The sequence below is a fragment of the Eptesicus fuscus genome, chromosome 9, assembly GCF_027574615.1.
Source record: "Eptesicus fuscus isolate TK198812 chromosome 9, DD_ASM_mEF_20220401, whole genome shotgun sequence".
Lineage (NCBI taxonomy): Eukaryota > Metazoa > Chordata > Mammalia > Chiroptera > Vespertilionidae > Eptesicus > Eptesicus fuscus.
In genome coordinates this window covers 21,012,304-21,030,201 of record NC_072481.1, presented here as the reverse complement: position 1 = coordinate 21,030,201, position 17,898 = coordinate 21,012,304, and the positions used below count along the sequence as shown (strand labels likewise).

At 48.0% G+C, this 17,898-nt stretch overlaps 1 protein-coding gene across 1 annotated transcript in view; it reads left to right on the top strand.

Annotated features, from left to right (window-relative positions):
* Positions 1 to 17,898, top strand: part of CSMD2 (CUB and Sushi multiple domains 2) — a 545,662-nt gene that overhangs the window by 482,619 nt on the left and 45,145 nt on the right. The window contains exons 45-52 of the mRNA XM_008156972.3: positions 927 to 1,007; positions 1,491 to 1,604; positions 3,469 to 3,657; positions 6,071 to 6,217; positions 8,626 to 8,814; positions 13,555 to 13,740; positions 14,509 to 14,703; positions 16,350 to 16,523. Of these exons, the coding sequence (XP_008155194.2) occupies positions 927 to 1,007; positions 1,491 to 1,604; positions 3,469 to 3,657; positions 6,071 to 6,217; positions 8,626 to 8,814; positions 13,555 to 13,740; positions 14,509 to 14,703; positions 16,350 to 16,523 (1,275 nt within the window). The remainder of the gene's footprint in view (positions 1 to 926; positions 1,008 to 1,490; positions 1,605 to 3,468; positions 3,658 to 6,070; positions 6,218 to 8,625; positions 8,815 to 13,554; positions 13,741 to 14,508; positions 14,704 to 16,349; positions 16,524 to 17,898) is intronic.

Here is a 17,898-nt window from a genome sequence, read left to right as displayed (position 1 = left end):
ACATCTGAGAACTTACAGGAAAGGATTAACGTGGTTATCTCTGTGAGGGCAATGGATGAATTTAATTTTCCTCCTACTGTTTTCACAGAAAATCTCATATTTTCTTTAATGGCAGTGTATTACACTGGTAATTTTTTTTAAAAGAATGCTGTTTTTAAGAAATATACGGGTTGAGGTATATTTCTTAAAAATAATAAGAAATAATAATTCTTTGGAAATAATAATAACAGTAGCAGTGGCGGCAACAGCTAACATTTACATAGCACCTAACCCTGTGCCAGGTAATGAATGAAAAATGAGTTATGAGCACACACCGAACTTGCCTCACACACAATCTAGTCTCTTCCCAGAGGGATGGTTTCCAGTTAGAAAATCCATGAAGCCAGAAGTGTTTAGACAAAGGTCAAGGTAAACAAGCTGATTTCGATGGGCACTCACATAAACCACACACAGTATTTAGATCTTGAGTAGTGGAAAGAGTATAGGGTTTGGGAGCAGCCAGACTTGGATTCAAATCCTACCTATGCCACTTACCTCCTGGGTAACCTTGGAGGAGGAACTGAACCCTCTGAATCTCAGCTTGCTCAGAAGTAGAGCAAGAACACCTCAAAGTGGGAACCGCTGTTGTGAGAATTAAAGATGACAGCGTGTGAAAGTGCCTGACATATGGTTGGTGCTCAGTAATTGCTTCTCCCCCCTTCCCTTCAGTGCTAGTGACTCACTATCTTCCTAGATTCTCTCTCCTTGATTATTAATCTTAACAGCAGATAAACAAAAACAGTGCTCTGTTAAATGTGCACTGTGTACAGATATATACTCATTAATATCTGCTGTGTGTGTGATTGAGGAGTGAGAAAGAAGCATTGAATGGCTACGTGCCCCAAAAACGATGTTCTTACAGGGACTTGTCTGCTTTGTCTTTTCAGCTTATCCACTCACCAAATGCCCTCCTCCCACCATCCTCCCCAATGCTGAAGTGGTCACAGAGAATGAAGAATTCAACATAGGTACCACCTCCCACACCATCGAGGAGGGGCCAGGTAGAGGTGGGGGCTGGCCAGCGGGAAGCATCTCTCCTCCTGTCCTTGGAGAGAAACAGTAGGCCCAGTGCAGGAGGGTTGGTATTCCATCAGCTGAGTTTGCACCAGATATTCTCACTCTTGCTTTTAGACACAACTGGGCAGAGTAGCTAGGAAAGCTGTTTTTTACTGTTATTTAAGTCAGTATGTTTTTGGGAAATAAATCCATGCAAATGCTATAAAAAAAGTTCTTGGGATGTTGAAACATTCTTAGTTTCAGCAAGGCTGAGCTGTGAGAGGGGAGCAGCAGTTGTCTGGGTCATTTGATTGGAGTTGAGCTAGTTATTTGAGCCTGAACAGAACACAAACTCACCACTGATAGTCTGCCTGGAAGTGGGTTTGAGGTACTAAATGGTGCTGATCAGCTCTGACCTCTCTGGGGATTCCTCATGTTACTCTCTCTTTGGCCAGGTGACATCGTACGCTACAGGTGCCTCCCTGGCTTTACCTTGGTGGGGAGTGAAATCCTGACCTGCAAACTTGGAACTTACCTGCAGTTTGAAGGCCCACCCCCAATATGTGAAGGTAACTGCACTGAGCCGTGCCCTTATGGGTCTGGAGTTCCTCCAGAACACAGCCCTGGTGTTACTCCTTTCTGTAGTCCCTGTCCCTGCCCAGGAAGGAAGAGGCCACATAGTATTTGTTTGGATGAGTGAATGAGTGAGTGATTGTTCTAGGTAGTTTCTCTACCCTGCTCCTAGGTTGAGGGCAAGGAATTGGCCACATGGCCACATTTACTTCTCTCTTCTTTTTATCTACCTGGCATTCACTGGAAATGTCACAGTGATCAGTGGAAGGAGGAAGTTCTTGGGCAGGGCTGTGTTCACACACCAACCTTGCCCTACTGGAGTGAAGATATGCTCAAGGTTCTGTGCTGAATGAGGCAAATGAGAGACCATAGTTGTCTTCACTCCAGCGTGAGGCCTTGGCAAAGATGAATTCACTTCACTAATTTATCCCAACGAAGACCAAAAATAATGCTCTCACTTGCACATAGTAACTGCTCAGTATTGTCTATTATTATAATTACTAGTAGCCCGTTTGCACGAAGATTCGTGCAATAGACCTTCATTCACCTGGCTGCCTGCACCAGTTTTCTGCGGGCACCGGGGACCCAGGCCTTGGCTGTGGCCACCGCCTTCTGCCTTCTTTCAGGGTCCGGGCTTGGCCCTGGGCGGTGGCCTGGGCTCGGCTGCACCCAGCGTCCCTGCTACCCGATCTCAGGAGCCAGCCGACCTGCAGGTTGGCTGGCTCCTGTGATCTGCAAAGGCACCCTGCTGGCACCCAAGGCCGGGAAAGCCTCGGGCTCCGCCGCACCCCAGCGTCCCTGCGACCCGATCGCAGGAGTGAACCGACCCCCCAGGTCGGCTCGCTCCTGAGATAGGAGCAGGCACCCTGCTGGCGCCCAAGGCCCGGAAAGCCTAGGGCGGCTTTCCGGGCCTTGGGCTCCGCCGCACCCCAGCGTCCCTGCGATCCGAGCAGGCACCCCCCTGGCGCCCAAGGCCGGGAAAGCCTGGGGCGGCTTTCCAGGCCTTGGGCTCCGCCGCACCCCAGCTTCCCTGCAACGGTTTCCTGGTGGGCGTGGTTGATGGGCGTGGCTTGGTTGGTGGGCGTAGCGAAGGTGCGGTCAATTTGCATATTTGTCTATTATAAGGTAAGACTAGTACTACTACTGTTTTTAGTACTGTTACTACAAATATGTAGTAGCCTATAGAGAAACAAGCCAGCTTCTCCCCTACCTCTCAGGAAGCAAGAGTAAGGGTAAACTGCAGTGTGGATGACTAGTGAGGAAGAGAGGCGCCATCCGCCCCAGAATTAGGATTTCAGCAGCATTTTATTTCAGTTGAGCTGACTCACCCACCACCAAAGCAACCAGCCCCCAATGAAAGTGAACTTTAGCCTTCATCCTGTTACAGAATCTCTGATTTGCTCCAACTGGCCAGGCCTGCATCTCAGCAACATGGTAATGTGGACACAGAATCTGAGGTCACCCCTCAGAATCAGCAGTATAGTCCTAACTGGTTTGGCTCAGTGGATAGAGTGTCGGCCTGTGGACTGAAGGGTCCCAGGTTCGATTCTGGTCAAGGGCATGTACCTTGGTTGCGGGCACATCCCCAGTGGGGAGTGTGCAGGAGGCAGCTGATCGATGTTTCTCTCTCATCGATGTTTCTAACTCTCTACCCCTCTCCTTTCCTCTCTGTAAAAAATCAATAGAATATATATTTTTTTAAAAAGAATCAGCAGTATAATGATGGGTGCTGGGGTCTTGTTTGAATGTGCTCAGGTACCAGCTCTCCAATGGTTGTCTTTTGTACCAGGGAAAAACACATGTGTTGGTCTCGTTCCTCCTCCGTCTCATGTACCTGGTATTTCTCTGTCTTTCTCCAAGTGCACTGCCCAACGAATGAGCTTCTGACAGACTCCACAGGTGTGATCCTGAGCCAGAGCTACCCTGGAAGCTACCCCCAGTTCCAGACCTGCTCTTGGCTGGTGAGAGTGGAGCCCGAATATAACATCTCCGTCACCGTGGAGTACTTTCTCAGTGAGAAGCAGTATGATGAGTTTGAGATCTTTGATGGTAAGTCAAATACTTCGTCATGCCCCACTGCAGATGGCACAGCTTGCTTTGGAACCCTGGGTGTGTGTGCTGCATCCTCCCAATTAGAGCTTTCCAGAGGCCCCACATAATGTCTTCTCTACCACAGAAACCGCAATATCTTGGAAGCCGATGGGTTGTGTGGCCCAAGCAACAGGGCTGCTTATACTGCAGCCTGGACCTGCTGCTGAACTCTTTCTTAATCTAGCCCTCACTCAAAGCTAGCATCTTGAATATCAACCAATGAATGGGTCATAGCAGTACCACCCAGGGAAGAATATGCTACCCGCAAACACCCAAAGGAGTCTACCGGACATCTTGCTTCTTTCTTGGTGGTGGGAAGGAAAAGGTGCAATAACTTGCTTTTTAATTTGGAGTAAATGTCTCAACATACCCCATTCCCCTGGACCCTAAAAATTTCACCTGAAACTTGGTAGGATTTATCTCTTACCCTCTAGAGCATATGTGTCTTGCAAAGACAGCTGCACTAATTGTCCCTTCTGGCTCATCAGATCCAATTAATACAATGTCATCAATATAGAGCACCAGTATGTTCTATTCTGCAGGATGTCCAGATGGTCCACATCTCTTCATGCTGTATTATGCCAGAGAGCAGGAGAATTAACATAACTCTGAGGCAAGACCATGAGTGTATACTCTTGTCTGTTGCACATGAATGCAAAATGCCTATGATCCTTCTTCCTGATGGGTGTGAAAAAGAATGCATTGCTAGATCAATAACTACATTTCATATAACCAAGGCGATGTTAATCTGCTCTAATGAAGAGGAGACTACATCTGGCATAACTACTGCAATGGAGGCTTCTACTTGGTTAGGTTTGTACTATGAAATAAACATGGGCCATCTATTACCACCACCACCCTCAGACTCCCCTGCTCTAACAGAGGAGCCGTGGTGGTGCTTTGAGTCCCCGATATTGTGTATCCAAAAGTCTTCGAACTATCTTGACATTCTCTTTTCTCCAATATTCAGTTATATGAGTAAATAGCGGTAAGTCTTTTGGGAGAAAGAACTGAGAAAATCACTACTATATACAACTGATGTTGTTTTATAGGATCCTTTTTTACGAGCACCCAGCCTCTTCTTCAGCCAGTGTTCTGTAGCAAGAAATAAAACCTGGCACAAGTCTCCACATTGGGAGATTGTAACTTTCCACTGGGATTAGCTTTCCTCACCCTTTTGATCATATATTCATGATCTGTTTTGTTCATATATTCACTTTGTTGGCCACCCATCCATCTGCCTTGTTCGAAGAGCCATCTCCATAAATCCTGCAGGTCAGGCCCTCCAACTGCCATTCCAACCCTTGCTGTCCTTTTGGCAATGATGCCAACCTTGCTTCTTCTGACTATTAAATGCTTCCACCTGGCCTCTATATTCTAGAATCTTGTCAATCCCCATCAATACCGGGAAGTCAGGTTCTGCGACAGCATCTCCTCCCATCAGTTGTGGCCTACAGAGGACAGTCCTTACTCGGGTTGTCGATGATGCTGGTACTCGCCCTCACCAGTGCGTTCCTTATGGCTTTAGGACTTGGCACAGTCCTCCTGAGAACATGGGCAGCTGGTGGGCGTTCTGGTCCTACATAGTAGACCTCTCCGGGCATGCCATTCTCTGAGCCGTTTGACCTCTTCCTTCATGGGCTGTCCCCACAGTTCTGATGGCTCTGTTTCGTTTAATGTGGCCCATGACTTTCACCAAGCTCCCTAGAGCTGACTCAGCAGCATGTTAGAACCACCACTCAGGGCTCTTTCCAGGGTGATAAATTCAGGGCGTGGGAATCTCCAGCTTTATATTCTGCCTCCTGGAGCCAGCCCCCTCAGGATGTACTCCCAGGCATTTAGGGAGGAAAAAGGAAGAGGGAGGCCTTTCTGGGAGAGTCTGGGAAAAGAAGGTGGGGAACTGTGTTATTTGTGACATTGAGACCTGATGTTTCCTCTAGGTGTACTGTTACACATTCATCCATAAATATTTTTTCTATATGGGAGGCACCGAGCTATTTTTAGTACGCACAAGAGAAGTGGGTGGAAGGAGTTCCCAGGTGAAAACCCGCTCTTCCATGAACCAGTGGCTTGACCTTGGGCAAGTTCCAGGATGGCAAATAGTTTTATCTGAACTGCCAAAGGCTGTGGATTGGCAGTGGCTCCCTGGAGGAAGGGCTCAGGAGAAGGGGCACCTAGAGCAAGACCTGGATGCAGAGAGAGGAGTGGAAGAACAAATGAGTTGCTGACTCTGACCAAGTTACCCAGCCGCTCCGAGCCTTCATGCCTTCACCTGAGGAGGGACAAGTAGCAAGTGGTTACATGAAAGGGATCAACTCTAGTATCTTGGATGGCTGTCAGTCTGTAATCCGTGTCCTGTGCTCTCACCCAGGTCCCTCAGGACAGAGTCCTCTGCTGAAAGCTCTCAGTGGGAATTACTCGGCTCCCCTGGTTGTCACCAGCACAAGTAACTCTGTGTACCTGCGCTGGTCGTCTGACCACGCCTACAACCGGAAGGGCTTTAAGATTCGCTACTCAGGTGAGTGAAACATAAGGACTCGCGAGAAGGGCTGAAGGCCATGAGCCCTTAAGTTTCTCACCCCAAACACCCAAATAAGCCATGGGCCGTATCTTCAGCAATGACAGAGCTCCTCCATGGGACTAGGCCACCCTCTCCTCTAAGTCTCTCTGACCTGTAGCTGCACAAGTGCCCTGACATTTTCCCACTTCCCCTTTTCTGCTCCTTTCCCTTCCTTCTCATCTGCTGGAACTGCCAGCCTGTGACTTTGGAGAAGCGTATTCCATGTATGTGATCTAATAATGCCGAAAGGTGATCACATCCCTACCCCTGTTGAAATGTTAATAAAATTTCTTTAAAACTGGAAAACCCTAAGACATGGGTCTCCAACTGGCAAATGTTAGGCAGGCAGCCCAGAGATGGGCTGTATTTTCAGTCCAGGGGCCTCTTTCTGCTCCTCAAGCCATGTCTTCTAGGCAGAGTCAGAGCGAAGGCCATGCAGTCAAGCCTCAGAGAAACATCCCTGAGATGTAATTGAATCTGTCTGAACTCCCATGGTGGGGATCACTGTCTGCCATTGGAAAGAAAACCTGATAAGCTGCTTGCTGCCCATTCTGAAGGGGAGTGGGTCCAGCGAACTGAGTTCTGTAGACTTGGAGGCAGAGACGAATTAAGACCTGGGAGTTCCACCAGGCACCAGGTCCTCTCCGCACGCTTCTCCTGGCTGCATGTGGCCTGTATTCCAAATACACGTTGGACAAATTCTAAAAGAATATTGGTTAGAAAGGCTGTCAAATTACAGCCCGCCTGAGTTACCACTTGTCTTAGTCCATTTCTTCTCATGGGCTACCTACTTAGAAGACAAGCCCAAACTTAGTGGGCCACTGGCAGTCTTAAAGGACCCTGGGCTATGGCTTCAGGGACCAGCAAGACAGACGAAGCCCAAGGGAGCTGGGAGGGGAAGGGCCTTTACTGAGTCCATCTCCTCTGCAAAGTTGACCCTAACTTCCTTCCCCCATGTATGCAAGAGGGTGGCCCCACAAACACTAACTGTCACTAACCAGCTGAATGTCTGTTCGACACCTCACTGAACCTCTCCAGGCCTCAGTTTCCTCAGGACACAAAGAAACCTGAAGGCCCCCCCTAGGGAAGATTCAGGCTGAGTTCCTAGCAGCTGCTCACGCCAAAGGGAAACAGAGCCGCTCAGTAGCAGTTCATTATGCTGGTTGCTAAACTAGGAACTGAAAGCCATTAACGAGTCGCCCTTTCCATGATGTCTTTAAAGACTAACCACATGTTTGGGGGTAATGAGTCAGTTGTAATTACAATACATACGCCAAGTACAAAATGAATTAATCACACGGTGAAGCAATTAGCACTTAATTAAAATACAGTAGACTTGTGTAATTTGCAAATGCCTCTATCGCTGTGATTAAGTCTATTGTATAACTGAGAGCCTCGTTCTTGACTGAGGTAGACACGTAAATATGATATACACAGGACGCAGGCAGCAGAGCGGGAGAGGGAAGCACGTCTGGCTTGGAAGGAGGGCATTTAAAACACATTCACCAGCAGAGGGACATGAGGACCTCACCATGGGAGGACATAGTAAGGGCCTGACACCCTCATTCCTCCTTAGCCCATGCCCCCCTGGGAGACCCAGCCAGGGACTCTCAGAGCAACAAGGGGCACTTCTCTGAGGACCCCTCGGCAGGGTCTTTTATTGCAAGTTCTCTGCAGCTGGGATTTTTTCTATTTATCACTTGTTGTGTTCCCAGCACTTAGAAGAGCACCAGGCACGTAATGGACACTCCAGACTCATTTGTTGACTTAGTGAATGAAATAACTTAGAGCCATACATTGAGGGGATCTGGACTGTGGGTTCTATGTGCTGACTGCCCCAGCTCCCTCTCCCTCTCCCTCACCCTCCAGGACAGAACAAAGGAGGAGGACCAGTTATTGAGCGCTGAACGCCCTGGGCTGGGCTGGGGGCTTTTACTAACAATCCTATTTAAATGCCCAAAAACCTATGGGTAAACATGACCCATCCCAGTAGACAGGCGAGGAGACTGGAGATGAATGAGCTTCAGGGTCGTGTTCGAGTCAGACTCGACTGACTCCGTTGGTTCTGTTTCTGTGTCTCTGGGAGTTGATGGGATTCGAGAGCCTGAACTTAGCTGCATAGCTTAGGCTGAGAAGGGGACCCAGTGCTTCATGTTTTCTTTCCTTTCCTTTCCTTTCCTTTTCCTTTCACTAAACTGTTTGGCCATTTTTCAGTCTTAGCCACTCAGACCTTCCTAGAGAGCAGTGGACTTGGCCATGGGGAAGACAGGGAAGTGGGGGAAGAATGGGGACAGGCGAGTAGGAAGGAGCATGTCTATCTGTCTTCCCACCTGCGCGTGGTCCCCTGACCTCCTCTTCTTGTTCAGCGCCCTACTGCAGCCTGCCCAGGGCTCCACTCCATGGCTTCCTTCTGGGCCAGACCAGCACCCAGCCCGGAGGCTCCGTCCACTTTGGCTGCAATGCCGGCTACCGCTTGGTGGGACACAGCATGGCCATTTGTACCAGGCATCCCCAGGGATACTACCTGTGGAGTGAGGCCATTCCTCTCTGTCAAGGTGAGAAGCAGGTGGGAAGGGGTAACAGGTGGCTCTGATCCTACTCACATCTTGGGTTTGTCCCAGGTCCAAATGCGGGCTTCCTCATTGGTAATTAATTCATCCTCTCAGGAACCGTAGATTGAAGATCTACAATATCTTTAGCCCTGGGGATATGCATATGCATAAAGCACCGTCTCAGTGTCTTCAGAGCAAGAGGGAGATGGGTATTAGCCACATAGGTGCAAAGTGACAGAGGAAGGAAGGGCTGTGTCAGGAGTAGAAGCCACGTTGAAGAGCCAGAGGTGAGAAGGGACCCACCTCCTCCTGGACAGCTAGGGAGGCCTCCAGAAGAAGCACCTTGGGCTCAGGCTGAGAGAGCAAGCAGGTTGGGACCAGTCATTGTCAAGGAGAACATTCTAGCCAACAGCAAGAGCATTTGTCAAAGCACAGAACTGAGAGAAATAAGACATGGGACCAGTTGGGGCTGGAGAGGAGAGGGGGAGGAAAACAGGGTGGAACAGTGTCCATCACCATTCTCAGCTACCAGCCATCAGGCCTGTGATGTGCACCAGGCAGTTTGCATGTGTTGCCTTTGATAATTTATGGGATTATTTTTCCTTAAAGTAACATACATTCAGACTAGTAATCTGAAAGAAAAAAAAAAACACCTATAGATAATACCAAAGAAAAAAGTGAAAATGACCCATAATCCCATCAATTGAAATCACCACTGATAACACGGAACACATTTCTTTTCGTCTTTTATACATTCTTTACAGAAATGGCTCCATCAATATCCAAAACTCTCGATATTAACATCTATCATATATTCAAATACATTTCCTCATCATTATTCTCAGTGGTTGCATAGCATTGTGGGAAAACTGACATTTATTCAAGTCTTTTATTGTTGGCCATTTGAATTTTTATTTTATTTTATTTTATTTTCTACTGTAAGTGCTGCTGTTAAAATTGTTATAATTCCATTGTTGTGAACATTCACATTTATTTCTTAAAATGAATTCCCCAAAATGAGATTGTTGAATCATAACCTATGCGAAATCTACAGCTGTTGATACTTATTGCCCCCCTGAAAGTTGCCTTTTCTCCTACATTCTCATCATTATGTACCACATTAAAAACAGAAAAGACCCTTGCCAGTGATCGAGGCAAACACAGGAAATCACATTGACGTTTTATGGTCTTGTTCTCTGGTCCCCAGCTTGGTGCCACACTGTTTAATGATGTCTCCTCTCTGACCCTCACCGCCTTCTGCCTGTGCCTGGGCCTTCTCAAAGACCAGAAACAATGTGTCATTAGTATTCTGTTTGATGCCCTAAGCAAAGGTCACGGAGAATTGACTGTCCACAAGTGGCACTTGGCTTTGGTCTTCCCGTTTCTAACTGTATTGGACATCATCGTTTTCCCCACAGCTTTTATTGAAACTGACCATTGTCTCTCATGTCTTTTATCTCTTGTCACTTCCCCGAATTAAGCCCCTCTAGGCTCTGTCCACTCATCCTCATACTGCTCTGTGCTTCTCCCCATCCCAATCCAAGCTTCCCTTTGCCACCCTCCCTCCCAGCCATTCCCTCTGTGCTCTCTGGATTCCTGGCACCGTGGCCAACAATCATACACCCTTGGTCCCTTCCCAGAAGGCTCGCTTCACTTCCTCCCTCCACAGAGACCGTGGCTTTCCTCTGAGAACAGGGATGCCGTGTCCCTTTCCAGAGGTGCGTGTCAGTCATCCACGTCCCACATAGCCCAGGGCATTCTTCGAGTTCGCCATTGCTACTTCCAAAGCAGGACTTCTCCACCAAAACTAATCCCATTTAAAGAGTCAATGTTTCCTGATGCTTTCTCTCCCCTGCCCCAGCCCATTCTCTCACGACATATTCTCTCCCTTAGGGATATTATTCCACAACTTCCACATTCGGCCCCCTCCTCTCTGACCCACAGGAAGTGTCCCTCTTACCTGGGTCCTGGGGGACTCTGTTTTGACATGGAGATCAGGAAACAGGCGTTTAGTCACTTAGGCTGGAAGTTACCTTTTGTCTTCTTGGTTATCCGCAGGAGAAAGGCAGGCCAGGGGCAGAGGGAAGTGGCTGCTGCCCACTGCCTTCACTCGCTGCCTCCAGATTGACTCCCCATGCAAAAAGGCAGTGGGAATCTAAATCTTTCTTCCCGAAAGGTTCAAGGAAGCAAAGCAGTCCGTTGAAAAGATATGACAATTTCGCTAACCTGGTACCATTGAAGGAGCTCGGCTTGCTGTTCAGGCATTGAAAGATCATCATATTCAAATGCTCCCTTACTTCCTCATTTCTTCCATTCCTGATCTTCCTCTTTTGTCTAATCTTTGTCCACATCAAATCTTTGAATACTTCCTGTCTTGGTATCTTAAGCCCACTCCCTCTGGACAGTCCATCCTTCTCCATATGATTACCATAATGGAGTCCTTGCCTATTCTTTTTCTGGGTTCTAGAAGTTCTGGTAGCATCAGCATCATTGTTAGCCAGTGTGAATGGGATTTCCTTCTGCTCGAGCTCCTTCCCACTCTGAGGGAAGGTGGTCTCAGCTCTAGACTCGTGGCAGAAGTAGGGGTGGATGAGGGACAGTAGTGGGCACCCTGATTAGTATCACATCTGTAAGAGCTCCTGAACTATCAAGGGGCAAGCAGGGCTTGTACCTATTCATTTCTTTCAAAGACCACCCAGGCTACTCTCACCTAAGTATGTATGTTTCTCCATTAAACATTGTGTTGACCCTGCTCCTTATAAAACAATGATCTTGGCCATGCCCGGCTGTCATCTTGAGATTTTTTTTCTTCATACTCCTGAGTTAGCTCTCTCATTGTTTATATCTCACATCTTGCCCTTTGTTGGTTTTTATGCTCTTTTTGATGGAAATTCCTTAAGGAAATTCCTCAGAAAAGGTTCATGAGAGATCAATGTTATAAGTTTTTAAATGTCTGAAAATATCATTATGTTTACCCTCACACATGCTAGGTAGGTTGACTGGGTAAAATTATACGTTAAAATCATTTCCGTCAGAAATATAAATTGTTCTGTTATCTTCGGACATCCATTGTTGCTGATGGGAAGTCTGATGATGAGCTGATTCTCATTCCTTCACAGGGATGTCATATTTCTCTCTCTCTCTCTCTCTCTCTCTCTCTCTCTCTCTCTCTCTCTCTCTCTCTCTCTCTCTCTCTCCCCCCACTTATAGGAATTTCTCCATCTTTGGTCTTCTGAAATTCCATGACAGTGAATCTTAGAAGGTTCTCTTTGCATCCCTTTGGCTCCCTTTCATTCTGGAGACTTGTGTGTCTCGTCAGCTCTGGGAAATTTCCATCTGTGATAATTCCATCCCCTCCACTTGCTCTGTTCTCTCTTTCTGGAACTCTGACCCATTAGATGTTGGATCTCCTAGATTAGTCCTCTGTGCTTTCAGCCTTTTTTAATCATTTTCAGTCCTTTTGGTCTATAGTCTCAGAAATTCCATTTCATTTTAATCTCCAACGCTTCTATTGAATGCTTGTTTTGGTTATCATATCTTTTAAAATAAAAGACCTCTTTCTTGTTCTGTTTTTGTTCTTTTATTTTTTTTTCAAAGCACTCTGTTCTCCTGTAACGAATATAATATGTCATCTTGATTTTCTCAAGATACACTAGCCAGAGCTTAAAGATTATATATCTTCAATTTCCTGAGTTAGCTCTGTCTCCTCAGGGAGACATTTTTCCCTGTTTTTAATCTTATATTTATGTCTTTTGTGCTGCTGTTTTTCTTCATATGTATAGTGATCCTTGCTTGTCCATATTTTAAAGTAAAAGCTAGGTTGATTTTTTTTTTCAGGCAGCAGATGTGAGCTGCCTTTGTTGTTAATAGTTATAGATATCTTCACCCACCAGGTCTCCCCTACGAACAGGAAGTTGAGCTGAGTATGCTGCAGAGATGAGCAGGCAGAGGGGCAGCCTATAGGCTGTGAGAGCCCTTCAATCCTAGAATTGAAAGAGCTGTACTCTGGGGTGCCAGCTCACACCACAGCAGCCTTAATTCTCTCAGGGGAGTTTTGGGGTTTTTGGGTTTTCTGTTTCTGTTTGTTTTTGTTTGTTCCTCAAATGGGAGAGAAAACTCTCTCTATTTAGTTTGAAGAACACACGCCTGAATGCCTCTACACTGTACTCGTGGGAAGGGACAGAGAACCCGTCTCGCCCCTTAGCTCCCTCCCATGTACTCATTTTGGTCTGCAGAGTCTTGGTACCATTTAATCCATCAGCACACTTCTAGCTATATTTTGTCTTCTGAAATTCTTTTTGAACTCTCCTCTGCTGGTAATCCTCATAAATTTTTTTGTTGCTAAGAAGATTTTTCTACCCTAGCCAGTTTGACTCACTGGATAGAGCATGGGCCCTTGGACTGAAGGGTCCCAGGTTCAATTCTGGTCAAGGGCATGTACCTTGGTTGCAGGTTCAATCCTCAACCCCAGTTGAGGCACATTTGGGAGGCAACCAATCACTGTGTCTCTCTCACACTGATGTTTCTCTGTGTGTGTCTCTCCCCCTCCCTTTCACTCTCTCTAAAAAAAAATCAATGGAAAAAGTATCCTAGGATGAGGATTAACAACAACAACAAATATTATTTTTTCTTTTGTTAGTATTTATTATAATTTTATTAGGGTGTCAGGGGAGAAGAAAGGTAAATATGTTCTCAGAACACTACTTGAATCAGACATGTTCATGACCGTCTTCCCTTTGCTAGCTCTTTCCTGTGGGCTTCCTGAGGCTCCCAAGAATGGAATGGTGTTTGGCAAAGAGTACACCGTGGGGACCAAGGCTGTGTACAGCTGCAGCGAAGGCTACCACCTGCAGGCAGGTGTCGAGGCCACCGCAGAGTGTCTGGAGACAGGCCTGTGGAGCAACCACAACGTCCCTCCCCAGTGTGTCCGTGAGTCCTTGGGCAGGGGAGGCAGGTGTAAGGAGGGCTGGGTAAGCAGCTGAAAAGATTCCTGCAAGGAGTGAGCTAAAGACCCAGTGATGGGGAGAAGCATGAATGGAGGTTGGGGATTCAGGGAGCAGAGGCAGGTGAATAGTGTCATCTACCAACTTTTTGAAATTGCTTTCAAGTCTTTGATAACCATTGCACCCTGAGTTGCTCCCATAAAGCACCATAGGACTTAGGAGTGACCTACTGCACTTCCTTTTAGGTGGAAAAACTGTAAGATCGTTTGCACAAATGTCCTTTGATCACAAAACTCTAAAATGGCAGAGGTACAGTTCAAGTTTAAGGCCAAAGTCATAAAATCACAACTAAATGGGCCCTGTGTCTTTCTTTTGTTTTGTTTCTTTGGCCTATAGTATGATTTATAAAAATTATTCATTGCCCTCCAACACTTTAAAATCAGGAAATTTTATGTAAAAATTCATATTTGTAGCTTTTCTTAAAAAAATGAAGATCTGACCAAATAAAACTGCAGCCTCACATCCGACAGTCAGCATTGACCGAGTACCACCTTCCTTTTTTGGTGGGGGTGCGGATCTGCCGGTCCACACTGGCCACATTCCCACCCAGCCCAGTTCATGCATGACCAGACCTGCCTGGGGACTGAAGACTCTTGGATTCATTATTGTCTGCCAGTCCCCAGCTATGGACTCTTGCCAGTGTGACTTCCACAATTAATTAATGAATCCTCCTTGCCACTTCTTGTCTACCCAGCTGTGACCTGTCCCGATGTCGGCGGCATCGGGGTGGAACACGGCCGATGGAGGCTCATCTTTGAGACGCAGTACCAGTTCCAGGCCCAGCTGATGCTCATCTGCGACCCTGGCTACTACTACACTGGGCAGAGGGTCATCCGCTGTCAGGCCAATGGCAAATGGAGCCTCGGGAACTCCATGCCCACCTGCCAAAGTAAGCCCAGGACGGGAGGGTGGGCAAGTTTGGCTCAGTGCCTCCTACCTGAACTGTCTCATACGTAGGGAAGGGGAGTAGAGGGGTGTCACCTGGGATTACAATGTGCCCCTTTTTTTCTAACACACACCTAGAATCAGGAGCCAGGGAGATGATTACTACTTTAAGGAAGTACTTCTTCGCATCTTGTTGTCTTATTAAAAAGCTGCCTTTGTCCAGGAGAGCATCCACTAATTTATTTATTCAGCACTCATGCCAGGTATTAAAGAGTTTTGAAGATAAAATTTCGTGGTTCCTGCCCACAAGGAACTTGTAATCCACTGGAGAGGCAGACAAATAAGGATGCAGTGATAATGGGGTGTGAGAAGACCTGGAAGGGGTGTGTGTATAGGAGGAATGGGCATGGCACAAGGGACAGGCCACCTAAGTGTGTCTGCCTCAACTTCTCCATGGCAAACTGTTTCTTCGGTTCTTCACGATCGTTTCAAAAGTCAGGGCCCCTGGGAAGCCACTCTAGGACAGAGGTTTGTCAGGGAGTGCTCCTGGGACCCCTCCCTGTGGAAGGGAAGGAAACGGGACTGGGAGGCGGAGGAGTGGGCTCTGGTGCAGCAGGGATGAAGGTCTCAGCCAACCCACAGGGAGCTCTGAAGCTGGGTGGCCCTTCAGAATTGTCACAGCTGTCCCAAGGGGCCTTTGTACCTCTACCCTGACCAAGCATTGGGTGCAGGCTGCCACAGGGAGAGAGCACGTCTTTAGGTAGGAGGACTCTTCACCCAAGGCAACCGGAAGAGGGCCAGCAGCTGAGGGTCTGTGCCAGCAGCTGGGGAAATAAATCCTTCCATCCTAAATGGGGTCTCTGTGGCTCACCTCAGCATCCACTACAGTGGAGCACACTCATGGCATTTACCTAGTCAGTAAGGAGTGTGTTTGTAAAGGAGGAGGTGAAGACAGCCTGTCAATGAGCCCCAGGAAGTTCTAGACTGAGTGGAGTGGTGTCTTCCCAACACCTATGACCCAAGACACTGTTGTCTTATCAGCCAAGTGCAGACTCCACGATGGAATATAACCATGCATGTGGCCAAGTAGGAGTCATGAGCATGAAACAGCCGATGACAGTGAAGGGGCTCACATTTCAACGCAGCCTTGGCTATTGGGTCTCACCCCATATGCCGGCGGATGGCTACCTGCAGTGCTGAGCTCAGCAGAAATTACAAGGAAATTGATCTGCAGTGTCTGCTGAGAACACCAAGGAGCAGTCCACTGAATTGCCATTGCTCTGGTCGGGTGGTTCCTCAGCAGAGTGCATGTCTGAACCACCTGACTTTTTAAATGCATGTGCCTGGGCCAGAGATGGTGAGTCTCGGGTCCAGAGTGCAGCCTGGACATTTTTAAAGCTCCTTCGGTGCTTCTAGCAACACCTCAGCCGAGAATCCCTGCTCCAATGTAACATCACACAAGTCACAGGCATGACCCATATTCTAGTCATGAGTCCCAGCAGAGTAAGGCTAGACAGATCCTCTTTGTCATATTCTTGGTAATCAGGAACAGCACGTGTGCCTCCTCTTCAACCAGGCAACCTGAAGAGGGCCAGCAGCTGAGGGTCTTTGCCAGCAGCTGGCTTACCGAGCATTTTGTTATCCTCTTAGTCATCTCCTGTGGAGAGCTCCCCATTCCACCCAATGGGCACCGCATCGGGACGCTGTCCGTCTACGGGGCAACAGCCATCTTCTCCTGCAATTCTGGATACACGCTGGTGGGCTCCAGGGTGCGGGAGTGCATGGCCAACGGGCTCTGGAGTGGCTCTGAAGTCCGCTGCCTTGGTAAGTGACCTCCCCAGGCCTGTCCTGCCCTCTGTTCCCTCCTCAGGACAGGTTACATCTTTCCAAAGTCGGATCCCAGTCTTAGAACAGTACCATTTTACCTACTTTCCTAAAATGTCTAATCCAAACACCAGCTATTGGGCATCCACCATGACTAAAATCCTAAACCAGCTTCTCTTGGGGCACCCAAAAGAATGAGAACAACTTAAAGTCTAAAGAGACAAGTCTTTGAGGGGTTCTCATTCTGATCAAACACACTGCCCCTTCTTATGGCCCCTGAATGATGGGGGAAACCCGGGTCTCCACCTTCAGGGCAACCTACAGAGACACAGCCCTGTGACAGACCTAAAACACCTTGTGTATGATGTATTAGCAAAGGTACACGTATATGTATTTTACATACATAATATAGAAATATATTTTGGTCACTTGCTTATTCTATACCTTCCTATATAATAAAGAGGTGATATGCAAATTAACCCTCATGCCCTCACAAGATGGCTGCCTACAACCAGGCTGGCAGGAGGGTTAGTGAGGGATGACCAAATGACTGAACAGCAGGCTGCATGGGGCAACCAGGCCAGCAGGGGAGGCAGTAAGAGGCGACCAGGCTGGCAGAGGGGAGGGGGCAGTTAAGGGCGACCAGGCCGGCAGAGGGGGCCAGTTGGGGGCGATCAGGCCATCAGGGCGGGGGTGGGCAGTAAGGGGTGACCTGGCCGGCGGGGGGCGGGGGGGCAGTTAGGAGCAACCAGGCCAGCAGGGAGGGGACAGTTGGGGGCGACCTGGCCGGCAGCGGGGGGCAGTTAGGGACGACCAGGCCAGCAGGAGGGGCAGTTAGGCTGGCACACAGAAGCAGTGAGGGGCGATCAGGCCGGTGCGGGGGGGAGCAGTTAGGGGCAACCAGGCAGGCTGGCAGGTAAGCGATTAGGAGCCAGCGGTCCAGGATTGTGAGAGGGATGTCCGGCTGCCAGACATCCCCCAAGGGGTCCCAGATTGGAGAGGGTGCAGGCTGGGCTGAGGGGACCCCCCCCATGCACGAATGTCATGCACCGGGCCTCTAATATATATAAATAATGAACAATGTTAAACTAATAAAAAAATGAAAAACATGGCTTACAAAGAACAAAGTCATTATTTCCCCCATGGTTCGTTCATCCCCTGCCTAAACCTTACACTAAGGTTCTCTCTCCTGTCACTCCTCTCTTGGACGCCTCAGGTGCAAAGGAGGGTCCCAGCTGCACAAACCTAATAGCATAAGTTGGATAGTCTGTTCCAGAGTGCCCTGTGCTTCCCTCCCACTTCTCTGGCCCCTGTCACATTAACATAGAGCCAAAGGATTCAAGTGGAAATGCTAGGAATATGCTCTACCCAACCC